At 41.5% G+C, this 17,010-nt stretch overlaps 1 protein-coding gene and 1 long non-coding RNA gene across 5 annotated transcripts in view; one reads left to right on the forward strand and one right to left on the reverse strand.

Annotated features, from left to right (window-relative positions):
• The window catches only part of LOC148057586 (uncharacterized), a 35,505-nt gene extending 18,668 nt beyond the window's left edge, over positions 1–16,837 (reverse strand). For all 3 annotated transcript variants that reach the window (XR_015707341.1, XR_015707340.1, XR_015707336.1), the window contains exon 1: positions 16,553–16,837. This is a non-coding gene — a long non-coding RNA (uncharacterized LOC148057586). The remainder of the gene's footprint in view (positions 1–16,552) is intronic.
• LOC104012124 (C-C chemokine receptor type 5) lies at positions 11,893–16,102 on the forward strand. Of its 2 annotated transcripts, none has more exons than XM_087769480.1 (2): positions 11,893–12,033; positions 12,368–16,101. In XM_087769480.1, the coding sequence occupies exon 2, from the start codon at positions 12,379–12,381 to the stop codon at positions 13,447–13,449; it is 1,071 nt and encodes a 356-aa protein (XP_087625606.1). In that variant the 5' UTR covers positions 11,893–12,033; positions 12,368–12,378; the 3' UTR covers positions 13,450–16,101. The 2 variants fall into 2 exon arrangements, with proteins under 2 accessions (XP_087625606.1, XP_087625615.1); XM_087769489.1 differs by having other exon boundaries at positions 11,904–12,037; positions 12,368–16,102.
• Positions 16,838–17,010: the final 173 nt, after the last annotated feature.

Raw genomic sequence — 17,010 nt, forward strand, 5'->3', positions numbered from 1 at the left:
TTTTAAACAAAATCCTTTTGACTATAGGCTAAGTTATAGTATTTTGATTTTAGTTCTTTAATTTTATGCCTGCCATATCACTGTTCGGTTGCTAACATTTTCTAAAGTGGGATTTTAATGGGCAACATCATTGTGATTTTTGCAAGTAACTGCGCACACCAGGTCTAGTGACTGCACAACAAGACAACGTTGCACCCCCAAAAACATGAGCTTGTTTCTGACAAATCATATCCCTCCAAGGAAAACAACACTTAACCAATTAAAGCATATCAGCAAAAAGATCTGCAAGGCCAGAATGAAAATTACCTTGGTATTTGGTATGCAAGATTCTGTATGAGAAAAATATTAGGACCCTCTGAAGGATTTTGGAGACTGTGAGCACAGTATTGAGTGGAGCCCTCCCTAGTTCTGGACAGGTAAATCATGTGTGTAGAGGAAGACTTTACATGGCAGATGCAGTAAGTGTGTCAGGCTAGGCTCTTGCATGAGAAAAACATGCTCTTCAAATATACAGTAAGGCTGATGTTTGGGACACACTTCTAGGCAGACAGTAGCCTTGGAACTGCAAAAGCAGCCAACTGCAGAGGAGACATACCCACTTTGCCTTCCCAGAAGAAGAGTGCCCATCGCCAACGGGTGTCTCAATTAGAACTGCATGCTAATTGAAGACTAGAGACCATTAGTCTACTGGTGTCCTATGGCCATACATTTATGCCATCATTAGGAGTTTCCCTGTAAAAGAAAGTGGTATTCTAGGGACATGATGTTAGCAAAGAAGAGGAGGGTGGGGAACAGTGAAGAACTTCTTGCTTCAAACTGTAAAGAAGTGCAGGTGAGCACTCCTTATGCAAGTGAACTGTCCTTCTGCTTTTTTTCCCATTTACTTCAATGGGCACCGCTCATGCATGTAAAGCCTTCCTCATGGAAATCTGAAGGGGCAGGTTCAACTAGCCTCCAGGAAATGTAAGGACACAAGAGAGGATTCCACGCTATTTAACATGAGGCATGTGACTCACATGCCTAAATTAACAGCAAATGTCTTCAAGGTCCCACAGTGGTCAGTAGAGGAAAAGGGATGCCTGAGTCAGAAGCAGACATATGATTTAAATGGCCTCTGGGGAAGATTACCTGTCCAACTACAGAAGGAGCCTGGAAATGCTAGCCTCTTAATTTAGGTATGTGATGCCTTAATCTAGGTGGTGCAAATACTCTTCCCTCTCTAGCCTTATAACATCAAGGCACTGCTTCTATTAGCTGTTAGCTTTTATCCTATCAGTTATTATCATCTGGCCACTACCTTGTGAGGTTAATAGCCACAGATACACAAAAGAAAAGATCAAAAACTATCCTCACAGTAAACTTTCTTGCTTGGAAATAATATTTTTCCTTTCTTTTGTACTTTTTTACTGCACTAAAGTGAAAGCACCTTTTTAATATTAAAGTATAAATTAGTTCAGTGTGATACAAATCCTGCTGCAACTGTGATATTTCTACTGCTGTGTTTTGTTTTAAATTCTTTTCTTGTTGGAATGATATCTCTTCCTGTTTTCATGTTAATGCAGTGAAATGAATAAAATCCGTCTCTGAAAAACAAAGTATACCCTGTAGCCCACATTCTCCTCCTAAGCAAAAGGACGTCAGCTCTGCTGTCAGAATGGAGGTTACAAAAAGATGCAACTATAGACTTAAACACTCACAATACCACACTCCAGTGAAGCAAACCAAACCAAACTGTCTGCCCAGTCCAGAAGCTACTGTAGCTGGCACAGCTTTTATCCACCCACAAGCTTGAGAAGACTGCATTATAATAGCTTCAGGAAAAGTCTGGGGCCACAGATTTTTAGATGGGTAAAATTTGACAGGTAGGAGAAACAGGGATGTGTATAGAAGAGGAGGAATAAAGGAGAGCAATAAAAGATGGCACTCTATTAATATTGGGATAAAGAAAGGATTCTCCATAGACTTTCTGCAGCTAATTTCACATCTCCTTGCACTGCACAGAGTGACCCCAGCAAAGTGGTGTGCCTGATCTCCCAAGTTTTACACGTAAGGAACTTTAAGCATTCAAAGTTCAATATGGAAATATGCTTCTGCTTCACCATGTCATTCTCCCTGTTCCACTGTCCCAATTCCTTTTTTCAGCCTACGATCCACACCTCCTCCTCTCCCCTGCACACTCTCCTCATCTATCCACAATGGGATAAACTAAATTCTATACCCACTTTGTTTTCTCATTTGCAGTTTCTATTTTGTTCTGGCAGGAAAACAAACAAAATAAACCCAAAGATTAGCTTATTGTTATGTTATGTGCCCAGGCAGGATAATCCTTGATCCTTCATTGAGACTTTGCACTGAGACAAGCAAAGCTCTATATAGTTTTGCGGCAGTCAGATGTGGCTGCAGCATGGTGTAGCTACAGGCCCGGTAGCTCCACATCAGGCTAGCAGGACTTCAAGCACTCTGGTCACAGTGGGATGGAGCTACCCATGGGGAAGGTTTAACAAGACCCCCAGTCCCTATGAAAGTGAACACAAGTCACCTCAGCAGAGAAATGGGGGAAATTTTACAGATGGGAGACAAATTTTCCATAACTCAAGCTCTGCAGGGAAAAGCATTGCGATGAAGATACAGTGCGTATGTAGGAGCTAGAGAAGCAGGCAGATACAGAGAAACTGTGCAATGAATTAAAGGTATGTTAAGAAAATGGCAAGGCACACCAGAATTATAAATACAGCAGAGAAGAAGCTAACATGGGAGGCACGTGAGCGCCTCTGGTGAAATATTGAGGAAACGAAAGCAAGCATTTGAGACAGTGTACAAGTAGCACCAGAACACCAAAAAGATTCAAGACAGGAGCTCCGTGAACACTACAATTAAATTGTTGCTTTACAACAAACGTTGAACAGCTAAGTGGAAACCATTACAAGTTCAAAATTTTGGGCACTGAACTTCTGAGGAGAGAATGTGTTGACCAGGCTTTCAGCACGCTTATGAAAAGGATGCCCAGGTGCCATGGACAAAGATCGATGCACAGCCTCGAAACCAATCAAACAGTTTGGTTTGCACAGGACAGGACGGAGTCCGACCTTCCTGTTAGGAGATGCTACTGCCACACATTCAGAGGCACGTGGGGAGGAATGCCCCACGCAGCAAAAAGATAACTCTGCCAAGTGTCAGGCAGACTTCCTCAGGAGCAAAAGGAAATGTAGCAAAAGCGCATATATGGTATTGGTGAGTGCTGAGCAGTACCCACAACCAACCACCAGACTTACAATTGCTGCCATTGGTTTCACTATGGTAAGTATATAATGGACAAACAGAGAAATAGTGCAACTTCTGGTAACCAGTGCATAGGGGTGTTCCTGTCATAAGACTTTCTTGTTTGTTAACCCAACCGTGACCGTATGTGTACGTATTTTAGATAAGATAAAGGTAAATGGAGTATAAAGGAAGAGGAGTAGATGAAAATGGGTAAATAGGAATAAATGACTTTATTAGCTTTAACAGAGGTTAATAAAGTAATAGCCAGAGTAATAGGAAGATCAGAGATAAATACTTTAAGCAGAACGTTAAAAGATTTAGGCGAGTAAGAGAGACTTTCAGTTATGAAGCTCCAAAATAAGTATCACTCCTTCCAGTGAAAATTACGAAAGGGATAAACACAAAGAACATAAGGACAAATTTACATGGTATCTTGTTCCAGTTAACAAAAACCAAAGAAATGAAGTGCCAGGAGAATGACATGATGCTGACCAGGTTAAACGGCTCAACAGGCAGATACTGGATGTTTGTCTAGAAATAAGGGGTGACGGCATTGCTTTGTACCCATATTCTGGCACCACTTGCCTATTAGGAGCTGTACTTCATTCAGAAAATGGAATGGTAGGGACAAGAAATGTTGTATAAGTTTGTGTAACTGCCAAGCAGTTTTGTAATTCCTGTGACAGTGAGAGCATTCTTGGTTTGAGGGTTTTAAGTCTGAAATGACTGATCCTGGGAAGGTGGGGCCACAACACTGAACTGGAGGGGGGCAGCATTATCAGATACACAGGCCAATGGACAAAACTGCACAAACCTTCTAGTGATGATCAGCTTTGCAGAACTGTCTACCAGGTTGTGCCAGTAGGGCGCTAACCATACGACACTAATGACACAACCTATCCTGACGCCAGACTTTTTGAATGGAATGGAAACTGAGTGCATAGAAGTGAAGGAGCCATTTGGACGTTACCTTCAGGGACACTACCATGAGGTGTAGACAATTACAGACTACATCTAATCTTTGGCACCCAAAAGTACTTTCGGATTCCTGGGTCCTGGCACATACCCTGTCATAGTACAGACTGTCCATCCTTTCTGTGACCTAGTTTTCACTGGGAAGAAATCTGGTGTGTGATTTTCCCAGCCTGCCTGACCAAAGGTCCAGGATTTACATGCACACTGAGGAGTATTTGCAATTCACAGTTGAGATAGCCCCAAACAGCACCTCTAGACCCAGAATTTATGTACTATAAAGGTACCCGAAAACAGCAAAGTGTGAGAATTAAAGGCCTATGTAAAAATGAGATTCTGAGAGCTGAAAATTTGTGAAGTGCATAGCTATGGCCCAGAAGTAAAATCTATTGTACTATGATAACACCTTGCATATAAAACAGGGCAGCATACATCAGAAGCCTGGATAAATATGGTAGAAGGAAGCAATGCTCTCTTCTTCCTCATTGCATGAGGAAACACAGCTAGTTCAGTAAGAGTAGCCTGGGGAAAGCCAAAACAAAAATAATACCATGACAATGGAATTAATATATGCTGCAATGGATAATGATGCACATGCAAGATTTACAAGAGAGAAACAAACAGAAAACAGAAGAATAATAGGGGAAAAAAAACTCTTGATCTTACTGCCAGTAAATAATCATGTGAAGAAGTAGTGTTAATCCAGATTAGAAATGCTTGTGTCTTTCAGAGTTTGTTTTTTGTAACCCAGTTTCCTTGAACCTGTAAGATGTTTTGTTGGGTTTTTTTTACTAGTCTCCATGACAGAAATCTTAGGTGTGGTACATAACGTTTTCTCCCCCATTTTCCTCAAAAGAATATACCTCACAGATGTTTAAGACTGGGTGTGATTGTACAGTGGCAGTGAAAGATTAGTCACAAGAACTTGAGAATCTGAAAAAAAATGCTGATAAGAAAAAAAACCTCAAGCAACAAAGTAGTTTTAGCTGGATGTCTTTATTTAGTCTCTTCAAAACAAAGCCATTTGACTATTACCGATGAAATAAAGTATATGCTAATACTAAACTAATTTGGACATGGATTTTGTGAATGTAACAAGTAACAAAATGAGATATAATTGGGCGAACCAATGGAAAAAGAAATGCATCCAGTCTGTGTTCACATGTCTTCATTAGACCTCTTCTCCAGATGAAAAGGATGATCTGCTTTTCTGTAGTTATAGACGTTGGCAAGAGTGTTGTGCACTATCATATTGTGTATCACTAAGAAAGGTATCTGCCATTCTGTCCTAGGCCTTCTTTTTTTCCCAGTCTTTCTTCTTCAGGTGGTGCAAGTTTGTAATAAGTTGAATGGAAACTGTTAGTTGCATTTTCAAATTTCCGTACCCATAATTCCGCTTGGTGACATTTGTATGTCACACTGGTATGTGAGCATCTGGTATGTGTCCTAGTAGACATTTCAGTACTGGTGTAGACTTCATGTAAATGATGACATCTCCTTGTGGGAGTGCCATGTCACTTAGATACTGGATACTTCAGTGTGATGGCCTGATTACTATGAAGATGAATCATATAATCAGTCACTAGATAGCAGAGACTGATGAATGCAGTTTGACTTGACAGTGTATGTGGCTGCATACTTGCTGAGTACATCAACTTGAGCTCCACAGGTAAGGAACAAAACCCATTACCATTCCAAGAACATCTTTATGGAGGGAATGAGCGTCACACCACTAAACATAACTCCTGCTCATCTCTGAAAGTAAAACCATAATAGGTAAAACTCCAAGCTATATCAACCCACTGTATTATTCCTTTTATTACTGAACAATAGCTTCAATTTCTTTGTAAAATTATGAGGTTCACCTGTAGGTAAAGATTCTTAAAATCTGCTGTAGCTCGTGGCAAGCAGCAGTGCACTTTTTCAAAAAGATGCTGGGCAAGGGATTGAGAAAAGCTGAAAAAATCTGACTTGTAACAATGGATGTGCTACTTGCATTGTCCATACCTCCGTGCGGACACACACACTAGATGGAGGCAATCTGAAGGCAGCAGGGAGGAGGAGGTGACGCAGCAGGAAGATGGCCGGTCTCAGGCTGCTGTGATGGACCTTCAGACTTGATGGGAGGTCGAGTCCTGCAGGGGCCATCGAAAGCGACTGAGGGGAGTAGGGGAGCGGAGATGGAGACAAAAGAAAGATCTTGCCCTAACACCACTGATGTACAACACACCACCAGCGCCCCAGTGCCCAGCAAACAGCAAAAGTGGCCTGAACTTGCCTACAGCCAGAGGCAAGACCTGATCAAATCTGACTTGCCAGCAGCTTTGCTTATCTGCAGCTGGTGTAGAGCTAATTGAACAAATCATGTAGGTGCTGATAACAAAGTCACAGTCCAGGTGCCTGCTGCCAGTGTGTCCCTGTATCTGGGCTGCCAAGTGTCACAGCTATTCACACCCTCTGTGGAGAGTCTCTCATCCAGCTATAAGACCCAGCTGGTGAGCAGACCAAAACCATTCCTCTTAGTCAGCTGCTGTAACCGTGAGTGCCAGAGGCCCTCTGCTGGCCTGCAATGCCCTCTGTGATCTTGTGGTGCTAATCAGTAAGTAAATGAAACACCCAGCTCTGCTTGCTAATCAGACTGAGTTATGAGAATGAAAAGCTGTAAGCAACAAAATGAAACAGATTAGTAAAGCCAATGAATCTGTGGGAACAAGGGACTATTTCTGAAGATCAGCCTACCACAGGTCTTATTTTTTTGTTGTTGTTAGTTCAAATGTTTGAGATCAGTTTTGTGAGAGCACATTTCAGAATCAAACGCTTGATGAAAAACAGACAGGTCCAACAACAGGTTTGAGACTGTTTCCCCTGTTCATATAGTGTGAGATTGTGAAAGGTTTTAGAGTCTCTAGTATGTTCAGTAACATGTAACAAACAGTGTACAATGAAGCAGACTTCAGAAAGAAATCCTTAAAATGTCTGTTAATTTCAATATGTAGACTGTTTAGGAATTATATATTGAAAAATTAATTTGATACAATAACTTGTTTGAGAATTATAAGAATTCATTATAAAAGTGCAGGGTTTTGGCAGCAAAGTTTGGCAGCAACTAGGAGCTTGATTTAGGTGTACTCGAAACACTTTTAGAAGCGGCTCTTTCCACTGACTGTATAGGGGGTCTAGTGTAGTCCATCAAGTAAGGTAGTGTGAACATACCCTTAGAATACCCTCCAGTGGCCATTAATTTTGATGCTGAGACTCCAGCCCTTAGAGAGCTCATTGGAGCAGCTGACTCGGAAAGGAAGGGAAAAATCTATTGACCCTATGGAATAAAGACCTTGATTAGTCCCTCATGCAAAGAACGGCTGACAAGGTGCCCTGGTTTCAGCTGGGATAGAGTTAATTTTCTTCTTAGTAGCTGGTATAGCGCTGTGTTTTGGATTTAGGATGAGAATAATGTTGATAACACACTGATGTTTTAGTTGTTGCTAAGTAGTGCTGACACTGGTCAAGGACTTTGCAGCTTCTGCCGGTGAGAAGCTGGGAGGGGGCACAGCCAGGACAGCTGACCCAAACTGGCCAAAGGGCTATTCCATACTACATGATGTCATGCCCAGTATACAAACTGGGGGAGTTGGCAGGGGGGGCAGTGATTGCTGCTTGGGGATGTGCTGGGCATCGGTCAGCAGGTGGTGAGCAATTGTACAGTGTATCACTTGCTTTGCATATTATTATTGTATTATTATTTTATGATTATTATTACTACTATTCTATTTTATTTTACTTCAGTTATTAAACTGTTCTTATCTCAACCCACGAGTTTTCTCCCTTTTACCCATCCGATTCTCTCCCCCATCCCACAGCGGGGGGGGAGTGAGAGAGCGGCTGTGTGGTGTTTAGTTGCTGGCTGGGTTTAAACCACGACACAAGGAAAACAGGCCGAGCTTTTTGTTTTTTACTCCCCCCCAGATCTGAGATGTAACTCAGAAGCTGTGATTCCCTTGACTTCTGTTAAGGAATGGCAGCATTCAAAGCAAGACCATGGGGCTTTTGGCATTTTAAAATCTTTTAAGAATACTAAGGACTGAGTGCAGGAAAGACATCCCTTTAGTGCCTTCACTAGGCTGACGGGATGAGATACTTCAGAACCCTCCAAAGAGATGTCAAGGGGAAGGAGGAGGTTGCACTTTATTAGCTATCTTCTCAGGGTTTCTCAGGCATCTGATAAGGCACCATCTCTTTCTTGTTTTCTCTGTACCTTTCCTACCTCCTGTGTGGTTTCTGTGATGTCTAAGAAGGATCTAAAAAGCTGCTCACGGTGCAGCTTCACTTTAACTCTAAAAGTCACAGGAATCACCCACAAAGAAGTAAGTTGATAAAAAATCAGATTCTGCCAGGCTTTTCTGAAGCTTAATTCCAAAAAGTAAGTAACAGTGTTGTTTTAAAAGAAGGTCAGAATCACTATATATTTTTTATATATAATTATATATTAAGTCATAGTCCTATGAGAGGGATTAAAATAAAAAACACAGTCCAAAAGACCAGGTTAGAGAAAAACAGACTCAATCAAATCTCCTAAAATACAGGGACTGCAACTCAGAGCAAGCCAACGGGAAGTGCAGGTAATTCTGAACAAAAGTGTAAGCTTTATTTAAAAGTTCCACTTTTTGTTCAGGGACAAAAACCATAAAAGAAATTTAATGATTGAGAAATGTAAGGGGATGAACCTCATGTAAACTGTTCTTGATTCGAAGATGTTAGCTAAATGAAAGAGAGAAAACAACGCTATAAAAACCTTTTTCTAAAACTACAGCTGTGGGTTGTGAAACCTTGAGTTCAGCTCCTAGGAGGATCCTCCACAATTTCAACATCTCTGCACATCTCACAGAGTTAGAAAAGTAACATCTGATGACCCATTTTTAGAAAAAAGAGAACTGCTCCTTGATTTTTTTTAAATGAAAACAGATTTGTTTGCTAGAAGTTTTCAAACTGATACATCCTTCTTCATGCAGGAAGAGGTGTTTTTGACCTTCTTCTTGTGACTGACAAATCGTTTTAGCCTTACTCTTGATGTAATAATCCAAGCCATCACTTGCACCGTAAGATACATGGTAAGTCATCTTTGCTTCTTCTTTTTTTTTTTTTTTTTAACATTTAGTAGTTGCTTAGGTAGTCTAATGCCTATGGTGAAAAATACTTGTGGAATCTTGCCAGTGTACTCATCTTTAAAAATTACCCTGGGGAAATGCATAGGATATGTTAAATGGAATACACTATTTTTAAAGGACAGAACCACTAGAAGACTTGAGCAGAGGATCCAGGTAAGCAAAGAAATAAATCTCTACAGATTGATCTGAGTAAGAAATATAATGGAATATGCCTCTCTGATTTCTTCTCTGAAGATGATATATAATGATGGAAATCTGGATTTTAAAACTGTTACTGCAAAGACATAAGAGCTTATTTGAGTGAAGAATACTTACTCTTCTCACAGGTTGACTACAGAAAATCTGATGTTGTATATCAAACACTGTCTCATGGAACCTGTTTACACGCAGCATAGCTTAGCATTTTACCTCCATTTTTAACTGTTACCATTTTATAGCACTGTGCAAATGAACTGAAACTCACTTTAATAAAATCTTTGCCTCTTTAAAAACAGAGAGCTCTGACCTGAAACTCAGCATGAAACAGTGACATAAGTTTGCTCAGCTTTTCTATGCACAGCTTTTCTCTTGAAAACTGCATGACTGCTAGTCTCAACCAGAGCAAAAGAATTTGTATAGCAAATTGCAGATTTCTAGAAATATTGCATTTCTCTAAACTGTATTCAAAATAATATAGACCTCTTTTTGACATATCCTTTCTTCAGAGATCTTCCAGGATTATCTTTGGGTTTTTTGCCTAACGATCAGGAAACATAAGCCCAGTCAGATATCTTTAATTGGGTAAACAACCCAGGTTGATTAACCCAGTGAAGCATTCTAGCCAGTGTTTCCTAAAACAGTGAGATTATAGGATAACGCACAAAACCACTTACAATTCCTTTTTCTGGTTTCTAAATTAGTACCTGTAGTTTCCACTGTCGGCATGTGCTGGATACTATACACAATTCAGGGTAGTAAGTACTTTTGCAGAGAGAGGCTTCTGAAGCAAAAGCTAGGCTAGAGAAATGGGGCTCAGTTAGCGGAAGGAACCGCTCAGAGGGAAGACCACAATTTAAGCATGCAAAAAAGGTTGAAAGGAAGAAGATAAGACGCAGGGAAGATGTGGTCATCAGGAAAACAAGGGAAGGCATTGACACAGCAGTTAGCAGGAAGAAGGGGCTGTCTTTTTAATTTGAAAATTTTAATTTGAAAAGAATTACTGCAATAATATCGAGGCAGCATTTTGCAGTAATATTTGCATTAATCCTATCAACCACATATTCATAAAATCCCGCTCTGGGTTTATGACCCAGGTGTTTTTCATACCCATGTTTATGCGTGAGCATCATGCAGGTACAAAATGATCAAGCAGGATGTGCTGGGTCTGGTGCTGTGTTGCAGCCAGTCCCTCATCCCATAATCCCAGTATACAGCATGACTGACTGACACATCGGAAATGGGGATATTTAGCTATAGGCAGTACCAGGGACTTGTACTATCAGGGCATGCAACATAGATCTAGCAGATCTAGCTGAAGGGAATATTAAATATTTGCACAGTGCCCAAGTCTTGTCATGTTTGGAAATAAAGAAGTTAATGTTTTGGACCAAAGACTGTTTTATAAAGGTGCTTTTTTTTCTAAAAGAGTTGCTGAAAGTACTTAAGAAATATAAACCCTTAGATACTTTAAAATCAACTTATTTACTGTCAATACACCTGAGCCACAGCCACTTCCTTTACCAACAAAACCATTATCTCAGTAGCGTAATAACTATGTAGTTAGTACGGCAGTGGAAAAAAACCGTTTCACAGAGATTGCCAGAGCTTCCTGAAAGCTGGTCTTTGAGGAGTTTGACAGCACTTATTTTCTCCCCAAGAAATTGTATCTAGCCAAAGCTGAGACCCAACCTGTTAAAACTTGCCAATTTTGTCTTATTCCTCATTCTCCAGAAGAAAACTTCATGCCATACTCAACATGCCAAAGTAATGTCTGAACATGGATGCTGTCATTCTTGATATTGTTAGGAGCAGAGCTGACAGCCAGACTCAGGAAGAACTTGGTGGAGGGGCAAGAAAAAGGTTTGCAAAAGCAACACCTCTTTGTTTACAAGGTGCAGATTTTGCTCCAATAAAGCTTCCTCCTTTTGGGCAGATTCACATCTGCAGTGTGCAGCGTAAGAATCTCCATCAGGAGCTGGCAGCTCAGGAGAGACTCAGATCCTCATTTTTAAGGTCACAGGAAAGCAGTCAAAGACCGAGCAACTAGTCCCTTCCCCAAGACCTCAGCTTAGGTTTAGCTAAGTTAACCACTTTGACACAAGTTAAGATAAGGACATTAGCATTTTGAGTGATCTGTGCTTTCACCTGAGCAGTTTTGTCTAGGGAGACACAAATAGACACTTCAAGGATATCACAGGTCTTACAGGCCACACTGATAGCAACTGTCACCTTTCATGTCATTTTGCCAAGATGTTTGCCTATCTGTTGTTTCTACAGGACTGTGCACCGGTTTCACTCCAGAGCCACCTAAAACCAGCACGCTTCCAAGGCCTATGCCTGACCCAGACTCTGTAAAGGACACAACGTTTGCCATTTTAACCCAGACCAACGCTGCCGGCTGGCTGCTCTGCAACACCCAGGACAGCAGGACCACCAGGTGGGTAAGTTTAGTGCTGTGCAAAGGGGATTTCCACACCTCCAGTGCCCTGATTCCCACAGGCATTAAGGCTCCCAGGAAGTCACGAACAACCTGAACAAGCAGGAGTCAGTTTGTTTGACCCATGTCACAGCGCCTTCGCAGGTGACTTCACAGGTATATAGATGGGTTTCCTGGGAGCACTGCAATGTCATTCTCTTCCGCACCTTGCCGCAGCAACGCCTGTGTGCTTAACAGCAAAAAGCATTCCAGATGAGGACATCAGCGTGTTTCATTCCCCTCACTGCTGAGCTTCGACTTTCCTCTAGTTTAACATCCTTTCCTTCCTTTCCAGACCAACACGCCATGGAAAACTACACCATGGACTTGGCCGACTTGGCACTGACAACAGAATTCGACTACAGCGATTCAGCGCCATGCATGGGAACTGAGGAAAAGCACTTTGCAGCAAAACTTTTGCCACCACTTTATTCTTTGGTGGTGATATTTGGCCTCACAGGCAACATGCTCGTTGTCCTTATCCTGGTAAAATACAAGAGATTGAGGAGTATGACTGACATCTACCTGCTCAATTTGGCAATTTCTGATTTGCTGTTTATATTTTCTCTCCCTTTTTGGGCTTATTACGCTGTTCACGACTGGATTTTTGGGGAGGCACTGTGTAGAATTCTCTCAGGTGTCTACCTCCTTGGCTTCTACAGTGGGATCTTTTTCATAATCCTGTTGACCCTAGACAGGTATCTGGCCATAGTGCATGCAGTGTTTGCTTTAAAAGCTAGGACAGTTACCTACGGCATCCTCACCAGCGCTTTCACTTGGGCTGTTGCTATTTTGGCTTCTGTTCCTGGGATAGTATTTCACAAAACTCAGAAGGAAAACTCACGTTACACTTGCAGTGCTCATTATCCATCGGAGCAGAGAAATGCATGGAAGCAATTCCTGACCTTAAAAATGAACATCCTGGGACTCGTTATTCCAATGTTAATTATGATCTGCAGCTACACACAAATTATAAAGACATTACTGCAATGTAGGAATGAGAAGAAACATAAAGCAGTCAGGCTTATTTTTATCATCATGATTGTCTACTTTTTTTTCTGGGCACCATATAACATTTGCATTCTCTTGCGTGATTTTCAAGGTTCATTTTCCATCACTACTTGTGAAGGCAGCGGTCAATTGCACAAAGCAACCCAAGTGACAGAAACAATCTCAATGATCCACTGTTGTATCAATCCTGTGATCTATGCGTTCGCTGGAGAAAAATTTAGGAAGTATCTTCATAGCTTTTTCCGAAAGCAGATTGCATTCCACTTCTCTAAATACTGTCCCGTTTTCTATGTTGACACAGCTGAACGGGCTAGCTCCACCTACACACAATCTACTGGAGAACAAGAACTTTCTGCTGCATTGTAAGCTGTGTCTAGCAAAAAAGTGGAATTGACTTTTGTGAAATCAAGTCGGTGATGAAAGCCTGCAGAATCTGTCCTGGATATTGGCTGTAAGGCAGCTGCAAAAGCTTACCAAAGCTTGTATTGCTCATACATTGGGTATTTGTACATAAATGAAAAGGATATATCAAATTAGCTACCTAGATATGCTAATGTAGGGAAAAAAAGTGTCCTCTTTTTTTGTGAATGTAAAAGCATAGTTTTGTACTATAGGGCTCAAAACCACACAAAGGCTGAAGGCTAGCAGGCTCGTAAACTGATTTTTTGAAGTGAACTAGAGGTTAGAAATTGACACTGGTTCCTTGGAAACATCTCTTGACTGTACCTTACAGAAGCTATCTCACTCATTTAAACTCAGTCTCAGCCACATCTTTTACTAGCCTGGTTGTGTATCGCTGTAAATAATGCTAAATTACTGAGGTCTGTGATACAGAATCTTTACAAGTGGTATGGGAAAATTTTATACATTTAGAAGAGACTCTGATATTTCAAGGTGTATTTTCCTTTGCGTATGGTTGAGTACCAGCTTCTTGGATCTTTCTCATAATAGTTTTAACTACTAGGTATTGATAAATAAGTGACTCGAGAGTTTGATATTTCAGAAGGCTCTATTTTAATGAACTGCAGTTTTATACGCTATTTGTACTAAAAAACTAACATAATGACCTATCACTGATCAGAAAATCAATGCGTTTACAATATTTTAAAAACAAAGTATTGCACTTGAAGCTTTAACCAGGTTAGATCAAATGCGGACAACAAGTCAACAGGGTTTTAGCTTTTTAGTGCAGTGATTTTGCTTGCCATTTTTCTAGCCTACATAAGAGAAAAACTTCAAAATATGAAATGAATGCAGTTGTAATGGCTGCAAAACCACAACAGCATTAGAGGTGTGAAAATGATTTCTGAACAGGGTTGACCCAGATGGTTTTAGAGATAAGCATATGCTATAGACATTTAAGTTATCAAAACATATGAATAAGTAATAATATTCACTGTTTGACAGAGTCAAGGGCATAGACCACCTCTTTTTTGTTTTAGAAGCAGGCATCATTTAGTGGCTATGAAAATGTTTTTTTCTGCCATTTAGGAGTTTTACAGAGAGAGCAAAAGCTTCCATAATTAGTAAGTCAAATATGACTGGGCTTCCTCTTAAGGCTCAGATCCTGCAAAGCACTTGAACACACAGAAAAGATGAAATAAATATGGGGATACTCACATGCTTAAGATCATACCATAATCACGCTGTTAATTGACTTAGGCCAAGTTGTCCTTTCTAGCATTTCTTATATTTCCCCTAAGACATATGGTTTTGGACAACTCTGGAGACAGAAAATTAAAAGTGAGTATTTTGATTGCTGTTCTTATCCAGCAGGGCAATTTCTGTTTCCTAACTCCTCTAGATAGCCTTTTAAATAATATTTTCAAAGAAGCAAATGTTTCAAACAGCCCCAAAGAGATTTTTACATTGCCAAGTGCTTGTGAAAGCAGGAAGTGAAATAGGGAAATCTTTGCTTATCAAACCACTTGTTTTAAGTTATTCAGTTTTGTCATATTAAGCACCACTTTTGGACTAAATCCACAGGGGAAGTATCACAAAAGTATATTAAATCCTCTAATTTACAAGATTTCCAGCTGCATGCTCTTTTTTAAGACCCTGTGCATCAGTTACTTTCTGGACTTTGTATATGCTTTTAAAACTGGCAACTATATCAGTATCAGCAGAAATTGGTTAATTTCAGCATAAAATGACAAATATATGCATTTATTTTTTAAAGACATAGGAAGCTATGTGCAGTAACTTCTAGATAGGCTGGCTTTTTTTTTTTTTTTCTTTCTAGGATACCTTTATGAAAATATTTTTAGATTTTATTCTGCTCTTGACAAGAACTTTCATTTGGCCCCTAAGACACCTTGCCTTTAAGAAGTTACTTTCTCTGGAGGGCTTTGATGCCAGGCAGGGTATGTATCTTGACCAGCCCTGCAGGAGCAAAGTACAACAACCAAATGTGCACAAGGACACTGACAAGCTTTCTGAGAGGAAAATAAAAAAGCAGCCCCAATCCTTTGCAGTGTTCTCTTCTACAGCATGGATTTTTCCAAGCGACAAGCAGCTTCCGAAGGGAGGAGGTGGAACTTAGAGATTGGTGGCCCTGTGGATCAGCAGCTTATCAAGAGTTTCTATCGCTTCAACTAGAAGGGACGACACTTCAGCAAATGAGAACAAGCCAGATTTCAGCTATTGTAGTGAAATGCAATCCACATTCAAGGAGATAACAGAAATCGCGGTATTTGGTAGCACTGCTGGTGCATTCAATCAAGGACTCTGCCTGTAATAATATTTTGTATTACACAATCCATTAAAGTTGGTTAATTTTTGTGAGTTAGACTTCTTGATCCTTTCCCCCTCCGCGCATTTTTTTTTTTTTTAGAATAGCCCAGAAAAATGAAAAAGGAAGATAAATTCCCTTTCATAACAGGTTGCTATGATGCTGAAAGAGCAGGCAGGACAAATTCAGGGTTTTAGAAGTGGACTAAGAACCAGCACCATCAAATAACACAGGACCACCAAGACAACGCCAGTGTTCTTAACTGCTTGTCATGACTAATCTAATAATAAATATGCTATTTTGGTTGTCATTACCTTTCGTTTTGTTTATTTTTATAGATGGGAAAAGCACTATCTGACACCATTCGCCCTGACCCTAGAAGATTAAGTGTTTTTAAAATAAATGAAGCACACAAAAGAATTTTTAGCGTGTTTAGGATCTGCCCTGGCGACCGAAGGGCGAGCATCCGACAACGTCCGCAGACCTGGGCACGCGCTTCCCTTCAGTTCCTAGAGATGACGGTGCCACCGCGCGGCCACGCCGCAAGGTTTCACGCTACCCGGGCAATGCTGCTGGTGCTTCCCTCTTTCGGGAACGCTTCTTTTCCCAAAAGGATCTTCTCTCAAAATGACTACCGCCGCTACGGGCAGCATCACGATCATGCAACCAGCAGCAAGCCTTAGAAAACACTCACGGCCACGAAGAACGGAGGGCCATTAGACGGGCGGGCGCGGTCACCTTTTAATGACGCAGGCAGGTGCCACAGTGTGATACGGGAGAAGTGAGGCTTGCTTTAGGCCACGCGCAAGTCTTGCGAGCGCTCGTGTTGTCCGGATTCCGGCCATCGGCTCTGGAAGGAGAGCGTCTGACATTGCCGTCGACTGCTTGGAAGTTACAAGAACGGAAATACATTCCCTACCTTATTTCCTTTGGAAAGACAATACGGATTGAAACTGCGGTGGAAACGAGACGCCCCCGCTGCCGACGCGGCAGCGGCGGGGCCCGCGCCCCCTCAGCGCACTCCCGCCCCCGCTCCGCAGCGCCCCCAACGGGCAGGCCGAGAGAGCGCACGCGCGGCCGCCCGCCGACGTGGTCCCGCCCCTCCCGCCCTTTCCCCGCCCACATCGCGCTCTCCCCGCCCCGCCCCCTCTCGGCTCCGCCCCCGCCCTCTCGGCCCCGCCCCGCGCCTGCGCAGT

The sequence above is a fragment of the Nipponia nippon genome, unplaced genomic scaffold (genome assembly GCF_047370975.1).
Source record: "Nipponia nippon isolate SJK-2023a ecotype South Korea unplaced genomic scaffold, ASM4737097v1 scaffold_1, whole genome shotgun sequence".
In the NCBI taxonomy this organism is placed as follows: domain Eukaryota; kingdom Metazoa; phylum Chordata; class Aves; order Pelecaniformes; family Threskiornithidae; genus Nipponia; species Nipponia nippon.

What these genes read in the sequence shown, in the direction of transcription:
- LOC104012124 (XM_087769480.1), top strand. Translation starts at nt 12,379, where the DNA reads ATGGAAAACTACACCATGGACTTGGCCGACTTGGCACTGACAACAGAA.